The sequence below is a fragment of the Dama dama genome, chromosome 15, assembly GCF_033118175.1.
Source record: "Dama dama isolate Ldn47 chromosome 15, ASM3311817v1, whole genome shotgun sequence".
NCBI lineage: Eukaryota > Metazoa > Chordata > Mammalia > Artiodactyla > Cervidae > Dama > Dama dama.
In genome coordinates, this window is record NC_083695.1 from 25,737,917 (window position 1) to 25,751,295 (window position 13,379).

At 37.6% G+C, this 13,379-nt stretch overlaps 1 protein-coding gene across 1 annotated transcript in view; it reads right to left on the reverse strand.

Annotated features, from left to right (window-relative positions):
* Positions 1 to 13,379, reverse strand: part of CTNNA3 (catenin alpha 3) — a 1,844,203-nt gene that overhangs the window by 182,053 nt on the left and 1,648,771 nt on the right. Inside the window, exon 15 of the mRNA XM_061163003.1 lies at positions 13,283 to 13,375. Within this exon, the coding sequence (XP_061018986.1) occupies positions 13,283 to 13,375 (93 nt within the window). The remainder of the gene's footprint in view (positions 1 to 13,282; positions 13,376 to 13,379) is intronic.

The window sequence follows — 13,379 nt, forward strand, 5'->3', positions numbered from 1 at the left end:
TCCTGTCTGACTCTGCGCGACCCCATCGACAGGAGCCCACCAGGCTCCCCCATCTCTGGGATTCTCCAGACAAGAACACTGGAGTGGGTTGCCATTTCCTTCTCCAATGCATGAAAGTGAAAAGTGAAAGTGAAGTTGCTCAGTCGTGTCCGACTCTTGGCGACCCCATGGACTGCAGCCTAGCAGGCTCCTCTGTCCATGGGATTTTCCAGACAAGAGTACTTAGAGCCTAATTACCTCCTAAATAATTTTCCAAACAAAGAACCATATAGACTTTATTTTATTTGCATCTAAAGCTTTAAACTATACCAGGGTAGGTCACCTACCCTGATTCAATGGCTAAATAAGGTTCCTCCTATATTCCTTTGTGTGGTATCCTTTCATAGATTTGTAGTTAATTTATGATTCACTGGCTATGTATCCATAAATTAACTACAAATCTATGAAAGGATACCAGGCAAAGGGATATAGGAGGGACCTTATTTAGCTTAGCAGATCAAGCTGGTTTTCTCCATAAGTAGCTCTGGAAAAGTTGAAGAGGACTAATCAGTAAAGTGAATATTGTCAACCTGCAGAACTAGCAAAGGTGTCATGAATGTGCATCCATTCAACAAATGATGATGATGATGATGAATGATAGTGGTATTGGTAATGATGACTGATCATGATGATGGTCACAAGTTTGGCCACTTAACCATTTACTGCTTTGTATAAATATTAACTCAAATGCTTCACAGTAACCCTCAGATGTAAGTAGGTCCATTTAAAAATAAGCAAATAGACATAGGTGACTTATGTAACTTGCTGAATATCAACAGTTAAGAGTGACAGAGTCAGGATTCAAACTTGGGGGTCTGACTTTAAAAAGTGTGCTCTCTTTCTTTAAATTGTATTAGAATCAGAAAGGTGAAGACGTGTCTGAGGATGACATTTTTAAAAGCCTTGTTTTTCACAAGTACATGAGCTTTATAGAGCTGAATGACTCTACACTGGGGGATTATTTGTGTCCTATGTCCATTTGTATTTATGTGGGATTTTAACCAAACCACATATTTATGCTTTTTTAAAAATACACATAGATTAATAATCACTCACTGATTAAAAATATGCATATAAAAACCCAAGATTTAGATTGTGGTTCTTTCATGTGCAAAGGTCATTCTTCAAAAGTCCGATTTGCTCTTGAGCCCTTTTACTACCTTGACCATTGTTTCTAATGGGAAACATTTAAACACGTTGCTTTTAATAGGGAAAGAGGTTATATTTATATTTCATATTTCATATTTTACCAGAGACTAAAAATTCAGAAGTATTTAATTTACATATGTTAAATTTTCAACATTAAAAGAAATAGGACTTTTTCAATGACAACAATGCAACAATGAAAAGAATGGGATAAAGGGAAACAATTTATAATCAAATGTCCATCTCAACTCTTCTCAACTTCAGGAGAGAAGACAAAGAATCACCCAAACACTTCAACCTCAGAAAACTTTTCCAAGTACCTACTGCTTGGGTAATTATCTATTAAAACATTAATTTTGAAAATAAGAATTATGGTATTTATTTTGTAGACAAACTATTTATTGACTGGATATGAATGTTTTATCTCTAATGATTCCTCTCCTCTCCAATTTTCTGCATATTTATTTTCCCAAAACACACTTTTGGTCAATATCATTGATCAAATGATCATTTGGTCAAATATCATTTATTTATTCAATAAATATTTATAATATATTTATTATGTGTCCAGCACTTAAATTTGAGGGATATGTCACTGGGAGAAAAAAAGATTAAAATCATTGCCTTCACTGAATTTACTGTATAGTTGACAAACAAATCAAATAAAGATGTAGTATGTCAGATAGTGAAAGTGCTGTGGAGAGAAACAGAGGAAAAGAGGTTTATATGGGGGTGGGATAGGGCTACAGTTTTAACAAAGGTGGTCAACAGAGGTCATCCAAAAAAGGTAAGATTCAGAAAAGCAACTGTATCAGAAAAGAGATTTGTGGGAGATGAAGTCTAAAAACAGAGGGAAACTAGATCTAACACTATCAATTTTTTTTTTTTTTTTTTGAGGGAAAAATGGTCACCCTGTAACATATAAAACTTCACTATAAGTTGAGAAGGTTGTAAAATTGTAATATAAAGCTATGCATGTGAAATGAATTCCAGTCTAGTTTGTAAATTTCGAATCTGCCTATTTGACATCTTCAGTTGCTTGTCTTATAGACTTTTTAGACTAGACATATCCAAAATTAATTTCTCATCTTCTACCATCTCTAATCTGCTCAATTTCATCTCCCTCATTACACTATAAATGGTAAGTCCACATTCCCAGTTCTCAAGGCAAAAACCTTGAGTTGTCCTTGACTCCCTTCTCTCTGATACTCAGTATCTAATCTTCAGTGAATTCATTGATTCACCCATCACTATATATGCTTAATTTGACAACTTTTAACCTCTCTAGTTTTAAAACCAATCTCAGCCTCCATCATTTCTTACTTGGAAACTAGCAGTAGTTTTCTAATTTCCTGCTTTCTCTTGTACCGATACTCAGAGAGTGTTCAACACAATATTCAGAATGATCCCTTTAAAATAAGCCATATGTCATTCTGACTCAAAGTTATCCAATAGCTTCCCACCTTATTCAAGATAAAAGCTAACTGTCTTACAATGGCTTACATGCCCTACAAGATCAGGCCTCATTTTTAGTCTTAGACCCCCCTCACTTCACTAATACTTGCTTCCAAGAGCATTCCTTCCTTAAGGCTTTTCTACTTGCTTTTTCCTATGCCCTGAAGGCATTGATGAGTAGAAAACACTGTTGATATTTAAAGCTCAATGGAAGGCTAGGCTCACTAATAATAATGGAGATCTATTATTCCTAAAGATAAATAAGGTAATCAATGAGAAACAAGGGACAAATATTCCAGGCATTAAAGGTTAGTTACTAACCATTAATTTTACCTGAGAACTTGTCAAAAGCCAAGGTAAGGTGAAATGTGTATATTTTAATATAGTTCCACTGTCTGATAAGTGAGAATATATTAAGATATTTGGTAACTATCTTTCCTGAATTGACATTTAAGAACTATTTATGGAAATAACTCCAATACACAGTTTTTTTTTAGGTAAAATAATAGCAATGCTTTGAACTTTAATTTTCTCTGCCTAAATTTCTACACAGTGACTTATAAAGTCAGAGGAATGACACTAAATTTCAATTTGGGTAAAGAAGTTGTATGAAACAAAGTCGACACTTCCAAGTACAATACTTCACTGTGGATAGAGAAAGATAGATCCTAGTAGCTCTAGCATGTAAAAATTAAAAAGGAATAAGTACAGTATCCTTTAGACTGCTGCTCAACAGAAGTTTTTGTATCATTAAATCAACAGTGTCTAAGAATAAAGAAAACCTCTTTAAAATAAAAGGAATTGAGCTCATCTTAAAGAACTTTTGCATTTGACAAAGGACAAAAGGTAGACAATTTGGACACGGGGAAAAATCATAGTCTTAAGGAGACTCCTAAGGAACACAGGAACACCAGGAACACAAGAGTCATTTCAGCAAATAAAGAGAGTTTTTGGATTTGTATGCCTAGAGGACCAAGAATAAGGAGGCACTGTGAAGAACTTTGGCAAGAAGCAGAGCAATTAATATTTATACTAGCAGGTACTGGGTAGTAGGGAGCCACAGAATATTTCAGAGTAGTGACCTAACAATTTACAGTAAGATTTATCAGTCTTAAGTAAGTATGACTGTTGGAAGGGAGAAAGATCAGGAAAGAAATTTATGTAATCAACTAGGCTTACTATATTGAGGACCTAGTGTCCTTTGAGGCAAGATGTCTTACAGAAGGAAGGCAATACTTACCTTTTTGCATCATCTATATCTAAATCTACATCTGGATCTCTACCAGGAAGTGTGTGAGGCTCTATATATATATAACTCTAAATGAGACAAAAATTTGCTCTTTGCACTAATGAGGTTTAGTTAGATTTATTGAATGGGGGGGGGAAGCCATTAGGAAATTATATGGACAAAAATGAATATCATGACGTGGGGCTCTCCATATATTACAGATGGATGTTGGGGAAAATTCCACTTGGACTTGTGTTTCAGAAGTCTAAGCTAATCTGAAATCCTAATGATGAGCAGGTATTTATTGATGAAGGGGAGGACATAACTGTGGAAGTGGAGGAAATAACTGTGTTCCTCAAAGAGAGACCTATGGGGAGAGCCTCTGCCTCCTAGGGAGAATGATTTCCATACAAAAGGTCACATTTGGAGGGAAAGTGGTGAAATAAGAGGCATGAGAGGAGCAATGAGTAGATCCTGAAGCTCTTGTAGGTACATAGGACATTGAGGGGTTGCATGGGGAGACACTGAGACCTACCAGGGGTTTAATGCATGGTGACGGATGAGAGATTTGCACTTTAGAAACATATGAGTTCAAGTGAGGGAACGAAAGTTTACAAAGCTAGAGACAAGAGACCATTTAAGAGTCTGCTATAGGTAATCAAGCAAGAGATGCCAGTATCTGAATAAGGTGCTGACCAAGACAACCTTAACACTCCCCTCAGCTTGCCTGGTCTCTCAGACTGTAAAGAATTTGCCTGCAATGCTGGAGAGACCCAGGTTAGATTCCTGGGTTGGGAAGATCCCCTGGAGGAGTGCATGGCAACCCATTCCAGTATTCTTGCCTGGAAAGTCCCTATGGACAGAGGAGCCTGGTGGGCTACTGTCCATGGGGTCGCAGAGTTGGACATGGACGTGACTGACCGACTCAGCACAGCACACACACATACCTTGACTAGGCGTTACACGGCCTCCTTCCAGACTCTCAGCCCCTGACCTCCCCTTTCTCAGAGCATGCACTTCATAAAACTGACAATAATTTCTTTGTATCTTTGAGATGTAAATATTTTCCATGCTTCTTGCCAGTTTTACAACCCAGGACTGTCTTTCTCAGGGACCTGGGAGCCATCCCTTTGAAATGTAATCATCAAGGAAGATGGAGCCTTAAATTCCAGTCTCTGTGGAAGGGGAGGAGCTTAACTTTAGAGGGCACCTTGCTGCACATTATAAAAGTATATTACCTCCTGTCATGAAAATAAAGTTCACTTTTGTTTTGGGTAAAGCCAGTTAGCAAACATAGATGGCCTCCAATTCCCCTCGCCTCCTCTCTGAAATTCAACCCCTTTTTTCAGCAAACCTGAACTCAGCCTGAGTTCAGGTCTCTCTTTCCAAGACTCAGAGTCTTGAGTAAAGTCTTCCTCTTTACTTTATAACCTTGTCCAGTGCACATTTTCTTTGAAAGTGGTATAATGGAGGTGGTGAAAAAATGGGTTAGTTCAGAAAGCATTTAAATGATAATAAAATCAGAACAAATTGTACGATTAGCTGTAGGAAGGAGTAAAAATAATAATTCACAGGTTCAGACATGTGCATGAATGTACAGCAGCATCATAAGAAATCTAGGAGTCAGGTTATATTTGTGGGTAAAATGATGCATTCAGGCTTGGAAACAGTGAATTTCACAGGCACCTGTGAGCTACACAAGGCAAAGAAGCCTACAGGCCTGCCAATATATGCAGCCAGGGTTCAGGAGACAGGAGTTGGCCACTCTATATATGACATCTGAAGTCTTGGGACTGAATGAGCATATCCAAGAAAAGCTTGGAAAAACTTGAGGACGCCAGAGCTTACATCAGAACTGTAGTGAACCCTCAATAGGAACAGACAGAGGAAAAGAAAACCATGAAGCACTGAGAATGATCACTCAGAAAGGTAGGAAAGCAGAGTTATCACCAGATACAGAATAGCAATTGTGAAAACAAATGATGATGGCATGCACTGCCTAGTGTAATGCTGCTGAGTAATGGCATTTCATTCAGGCTTACCAGCCCTGTGCTGTTCATAGCAACCTAAACCAAACTATATTAACAAGGTACTGAGGGCATATCTTCTTCATATTCTGCATGGTAATTCAGTATAAATTTGAATTATGGAGAGTGTATTCTGATAATAGGACTATTAAAATGTTTCCAATTTTTAAAATACACCACTCATTCATGGTGATATTTTGTTCTCACGGTGGAAGATATTCAGTGGACTGCATGTTAAAAAGCAAAAATGAACATGTTCTACCTATCACCAACATGAAATTTGAGGCACTTTTTAATACCAAGAATCATCTCCAGTATTTTAAGATTTGGTATGCTCCAATTCATTTGCTGCTGTTGACGTTTTGAGGTTGTTCCAGTAACCTAGGCAACTGTTCTTATTTCTGTCCTAATTTACTTCTATTTATAAAGCATATATAAGTTTAATTTTCTCAATGGTATTCTTTAAGGCAGGGTAGGTTTACAAAGTATATATTCTTCAGTGGGTATAATATTAAAGATAGGACAAATATTAGCCATCAAACTGACAAAAAATTACAGTTTCTTTCATTTTGGATCATCTATAAATATGATGAATAATGTATCTTTAAAAAGTATAACTTTATCATATTGAAATAAATGTCTATAGTTGAAATTATAAAATTTTAATTGTTCATTTTAATGCTATATTTATTCCATTGGATTTCAGCAATTAGAGACCACAACTTCAAATACTTTCAAATAAAAACCTAGCCTTAGTCAGTAGTGTTAAGTAAGTTCCCTTTTTCACTCCCTATCTATAAGAAATTATAATCACAGTTTAAATTGTGTAAGGCAGAACAAAATTTGTTATTTTGCCTTTAGATCTTACTGGTTTTCCAGCTGTTTTGGCAGAGGGAAGACACTAGAACATCTGTCCTTTGTGAAGAGAGGTAGAGAAAGAGTAGGTGATTTTAAATGACTACTTGCAAAACAGTCACCAACAAACATACAGCCTATAAAATACCAAGATGACTGGGGTTTTTTTTTTTTTTTTCTTTTTTATGAATATGTACCATAAAACTAGGAAATTAAGCCCTATATATCTTAGTGAAGGTAACTGAGGACTCTGGAGAAAGATGGAAACTAACAGATCACCAGATCACCAAGCTACCACAATTCCACAGAAAAGAAAAGCTCCCAGTGCAGAGCCAGGCATTCCACAATCATTGAAGGAAATAAGAAATTGGCACTTTTGGGGTAAAGTGCTTTGTTCCTACTATCAAAAGTTGCTTTTTCTGATCATTATTTCAGATCCACATTATTTACATGAATAAAAATTTACATAAAATTGCTAGCATCATTAAGAATCACATTAATATCATCTCCCTCTTAACTGCTTAAAGCAGTTTCTGAAAAGTCCCCTTCCTGAGGGGTGGTGGGGGGGACTCAAAAAAATATTGGTAATAGATTGCTAAATATCGAGCCCCACAAAACCAGATGACCAAAGTAATCTTATATTGAAAGACTGAGAGATCTATATTTACCAAGTTCTTTGAAATACTCAAAAGGAAATGTGTAACATTAGCACACACAAGTTTATGCACATCTTGACATTCACTGTTGTAAAAATCGAAGTTTACTGAGTATTTCCTTTGCATGAGAAGTGAACTTATTTTTTCATACATCTCATCTTCACAAAAAGCTATAAAATAGATACTATTTTTTTCATTCTGAGCATTTTTTACTCCCTTTATTAATTTCTTCCACTTAATCTATTAGTAATAATAGATATTATTATTATCACAATTTTACAGATGAGGAAACTGAAAGTTAGAAATATAAACTAACTTTCCCAGAGTCCTTCGGATGCTAATTGGTAGAACCCCAATTTGAACCAAAGTTTGTGTGTATCTAAAGTCCACACATAGAACAGCATGTATATTATCTATGGTGAAACAGATCACCGGCCCAGGTGGGATGCATGAGACAAGTGCTCGGGCCAGGTGCACTGGGAGGACCCAGGGGAATCGGGTGGGAGAGAGGTGGGAGGGGGGATCGGAATGGGGAATACATGTAACTCCATGGCTGTTTCATGTCAATGTATGACAAAACCCACTGCAATGTTGCAAAGTAATTAGCCTCCAACTAATAAAAATAATTGAAAAAAAAAAAAAAAGTCCACACATTTAACGTCTACATTATATATCTACAGCAGGGCCACAAAAGGTAAGCCACTTGCTTACCCATTCTATTCACAAAACTCTTTCAACTCATTTTACTGAGTCTTTCTAAACCCACAGTTGTCCCTTAGGTAGACTTGAGGAATATACTTTTAGCTACCACCCTCCTGCCACTTGCAATTTCCTGAGTATCTATGGTTACTGCTGCCCATATTGCAGACAATAACCTAGGGAAACTTTCTAGAAATTAGAATGTTCCCTTCATTGAAATATCAAAGAAGCCAAGTGATAAGAGGCTGAATGAGGAGTAACTGCCTCTGTCTCTGGATTCTATGTTTGGAGACCTCAGAGTGTCACCCAAAAAGGTCCTCCATGCTGTGATTCTACTTAAGTAGAATCCATGTCATCAACACAAAGTAATTCACTAGGGAAATTTTCAGGTTCTAAGCATCACTATGTAGTTTCCAAATAGTAACCAACCATCTGATTTAGTTATTGATGGAAAACTGTAGTATTGGGACATTTGAAAATGTGTAAGGCTTAAATAGATCTGATACTAAGCCTTATGGTCTTAAGTTTCATGAGTCATCTTCTGATAGAGGAATTATAATATCGACACCTTAACACTGACTGTGGCAATAGTTGGGCAATGAGATCTTAAGGGATGATGAAATTCAACCCACATTTACAAGCCTGCTGTACTAGAATGTGTGTGGCTAGTACCAGATGACCTGGAACTTGCTTCTATTTCTACAGGACTTGCTTAACTACTGAAATTTTTTTGAGTCTAATTCCCTGATTAGTAAAATCAAGGAAAAAAAAAAAAAAAACATCAGGGCTTCTCTTGGATAAAACACCAACTTGGAAACTGTTCATGGGGAAAGATAGAGGGCGGGAGGAGAAGCGGATGACAGAGGATGAGATGGATGGCAGTACTGACTCAATGGACATGAGTTGAGCAAACTCCGGGAGACAGTGAAGGACAGGGAAGCCTGGCGTGCTGCAGTCCATAGGGTCACAAAGAGTTGGACATGACTTAGCGACTGAACAAAAATAACAGTTTGGAAACATTCTCTAAAGTGTTCATGATAACTGGCACAGCTCTGTTTAAAAAGAAAATGCATCTTAGCTTATATTTAATAAAATCTTTAAGAAGGTTTTTTTAGAACTTATAAAAAATATTATTATTAAGTTTAAGAGTTTTATTATCTTAGGAGTCTATTTTAATGTCTCTCCAATTTGAGTTTTTAAAATAAAAGATGTCTATTTCATCCTTGCTAAGGGCATGAACAGAATAAACAAAAACTCTGAAGAATGCTCTATAAACTTATAGCAAACCCACTCTCCTGTATCACTCTGGGATGCCTGATCATTGGGTAGAACCAGGTGTGGGTCCAGTGAGTATTCATGTTTAATAATTAAGATAACCACTAATTTCCACTGCTATTCCTTTGCCATCTCATAAGGCATGCACTATTGGTCTCTTAGGATTTTGCTCTCATTGAGTGTGGAATGCAAATCATTATTTGTTGGTTACAGACCTTTACAATGCCCAGTGGCATTTGCCACCAATGACAGCAGTAACAGATGATGTTGAGCCAAAGCCACTGGAAGTACGACGCATAAAGTAAGTTGATAATAAATAACTGCCACTCCGTTACCAAACACTGCCTGAAATTGGTTCTAGTACATGTTTGATATAGCAGAGTCTGCATAATCCAAGTACTGAAAAGGCATTCATTCCTTCGTAACAGCTGCAAACAAAAAGGAATCAAACACTTGTCTTGTTCAGTGACCAGGAATTCTTCATTGAGCATGGCATGAGTATTCAAATACGTCTTGACAGATTCTGACTTTGAAATCTTATGATACCTTTCCAAATTAATGATTCTTGGGAAATATGTCAAAAGATATACTCAGTCCAATGGACACAAAGTTCAGGAAATGCTATATTGAATGCAGAGACAAAGTCTCAAATGGTCATAAGACTGAATTTATGACTATATTCAAAGCATAGGGATGTAATTATAAGAAATATGGGACTATTAGGGTATAAGATGCCTGGGAGAGAACATATCTAAATATGATCTTACCTTTGGTCAGGTGATACAGGTAAAGGATAGATTTAAACCATTTTCCTTCCCTAGTCATATAAACTTCAGATATGAGAACAGAATCTGTTGTCATAAACTTACAATATATATATATATTCAATAATAGGATGTTATTGGTGTTATCCACACTTATTACCCTTTATAGTCTTCCTCTTTTTTCAGACTGCTGCAGCACCTTTATTCTGTTTTTCATTCCATGGATGATTTATCAGGTTTGTTGTGGTGGTGGTTCTCTGTGTGCTTGTTAGTAAATGATTCATTCTGCTAACTATTTGTCCTAAGTAAACTGTCATGTGGTAATCACCACTGTTCTTAATGTGAAAACATGATCCATTTACTGGACAAGTTATATTAATCTGAGTCTCAGTGATCTTACCTAGTGCAACTGGGATAATAATAAAAATACCGCATAGTCAATGTGGTAGCTAAATAAACTGTGTATGTTAAGTCAGTGTCTTTCCTTGTTTTACCCTAAAAGCAGAGACTAAGAATGGAAGTTAGTTTATTTTGGGAATAAATCTTAAGGAATAGAACCAGGAGCCTAAGAAGGAATCAGGGAAGAAAGAAGAGCCAAACCAAAGATACACTATCAAGTTGCTCACTGCTGCTGGGATTAGCTTGATACCCTGGGAAACTTTTAAGGACCTGTGGAAAATTCACTTCTCACTGGTCCATCCAAGCAATGGAAGAGTGTTGGTCAAGAGTTGTTCTGTGGGATGTTAAGCATCTCACCTAAGATTGTGTATGTATTAGACTATCTGAGCAGCTTCCTGAGGGGTTGCACATAGTAATGGCAGGCAAGTTTGCCTCACAGGAAAGTATGCCTGTGAGATAAACAAATCAGAGAGTGGCCAGGTTGAATATAATGTGGCTTCTAGTAGATTTGATGGTGACGGATCTGTCTTTTTCTAGATATTGGTGAGCGTATAACCCATGGGCATTCCAAATGAACCAACTGTCAGGAAACTGTCCACAATGGAACATAGATCTAGGATTCAGAGCTCTTTCAGGGTGACTGCCACAAGGTGAGAAGCAGAGGCTTCTATGAAAGACACTTAAGATCTGGGACCACAGGGATTTTCAGTTTTATAACCTACCATGGGCAAGTGGTCATCCAGTTGTCCCTTTTTCCAAGCACAAAAATATAAATAATAATACTGGTAATAAGAACCTTATCTCTTTGGCATATATTTTTAAAGTTTATAAAACATTCTCATATGCATTGTATTCTGTGATGTTAGCAACATTGCTGTGAGAAGTTGTGGTGTTATTCTCATTTTTTCAGATGAAGAAATTTAAAGTTTCTAGATTGTAAGGGTCTTATCCAAATGTTTTATTATTCACATGTGATAAGCCAGAATATGAACTATGACATGTCTATACTAATCCCAGCATCCTGAAAGGTGCTGCCTTTACATTAAGAAAATCCCCTCCTATCAGTTATTTTGTAAGTACATACCCTCCATCTCAGGGGCTCCACCTCCACAGGCTCAGCAGCAAGCAGCCCAAGTGAATCAATCATTCACTTTACTGAGAGCATGAGCAAAGTTACCACTGCCAACATTCATTTCCAAACTCACTGCCCTTTTTCAGATATGATCTCTTACTGAGAATGTCTACCAGGCTGAAGGAAACTAACTCCAGGTGCTGTGTGTCCCCAGATAGTTCCCAACACAAACTGGCTGCTATAGGACTGATAAATAATCAGCAAGAAATGGAAACTCAAGAAAACCAACAATTCTAATGAAACACAGGTACTGTAACTGACATATACCAGTTCTAGGCTATCTGAATATTTGAAAACATGTGACCTTCTCTTTTAGGTCCTGCTGTGCATCTTGTGCTTCCCAGGTGGCGCTAGTGGTAAAGAACCTGCCTGCTAATGCAGGAGTTGTAAGAGACATGGGTTCAATCCCTGGGGTGGGAAGATCCCCTGGAGGAGGGCATGGCAATTCACTCTTGTATTCTTGCCTGGGGAATCCCATGGACAGAGAAGTTTGGTAGGCTACAGTCCATAGGGTTTCACAGAATCGGACATGACTGAAATGACTTAGCACATACATCTATCTTGTGGGATCTTGGTTCCCCGACCAAGGATCAAACTCATGCTCTTTGAAATGGAAGCACAGAGTTCTAACCACTGGACCTCCAGGGAATTCCCAACATGGGATGTTCTTAAATGAATCTGTTTCATACATCTGCAAATTTTATGACATTGAATTTAATAATAGCAATAATCATAATGATGCTAATTGCTGTAGTGATAACAATGACCCTGTTGCTACCTAGTAAGTTCTCAATAACAATAAGTAATGATTGAGAACTTACTATGAGCTAGGCACTAGGTTAAGAATGCTTTTCATTAATTTAGTTGATTCCCACAGCAATCCTCATGTAGAGAATACTATTAGTACCCTCACTTTACAAATCGAGAGACAGAGGTAGAGAAAGTCTAAGTGAGTTCCCCAGGAGCCCAGCAAGGAAGTGGCTGATTCAGATGCATCCCCAGGGAGGCTCAGACACCATGTTATACTACCTGGCTTTAGACCTACATGCTATAGAGTCCGTTCTGCAGTTGCAAGTTATCAGTGGCTAGGAAATCAAGGTTCCACAAATTCCCAAGCACAGTCAAACATCTCAGAGTATTTAAAAAACCGATTAACATCTTTGGAGGGACATGTGTATGTGTGTGTGTGTGAGTGTGTATGTATTGTGAGGTGGGCAGAAGGAAGCATTATAGAAAGGGAGAAAATAGAGGCATATTGCCTCAGAATTTGATTATTTTCTCCTAGAACTTCAGAGTATATTTACAACTTCATGGATTCTCTTTTTCACTCTAAACAAACAGGTACATATTTCACTTTGATATTCTCATGGCTACTATAATGACCACAAGTGGCATGGGGTAAGTCATTGCCTTGTGAGAAATGGCTTCACTGAGAGCTCTCAAGGCAGAAGAACTCATTCCCCTCACAATGCTGCCCAGCATCCTGAGACTTCTGTCTCTGGGCTTTACAGAAGCAGTTCTAGATCCAGGGGTCCCACCTGGAGCACTTCCTGGAGTGATAAGGAGAGGGCCCAACACACAACTCTCCCCTCAGGGAAGTGACTCACCCGGTCAGTTTTCCCTTCAGTCTGAATGCTGGTGTGACTGCGGACCTCATGATCCTCTTCCAGGTCAGAAACATCCTCTAGTTCTTCTGGAGTCTAT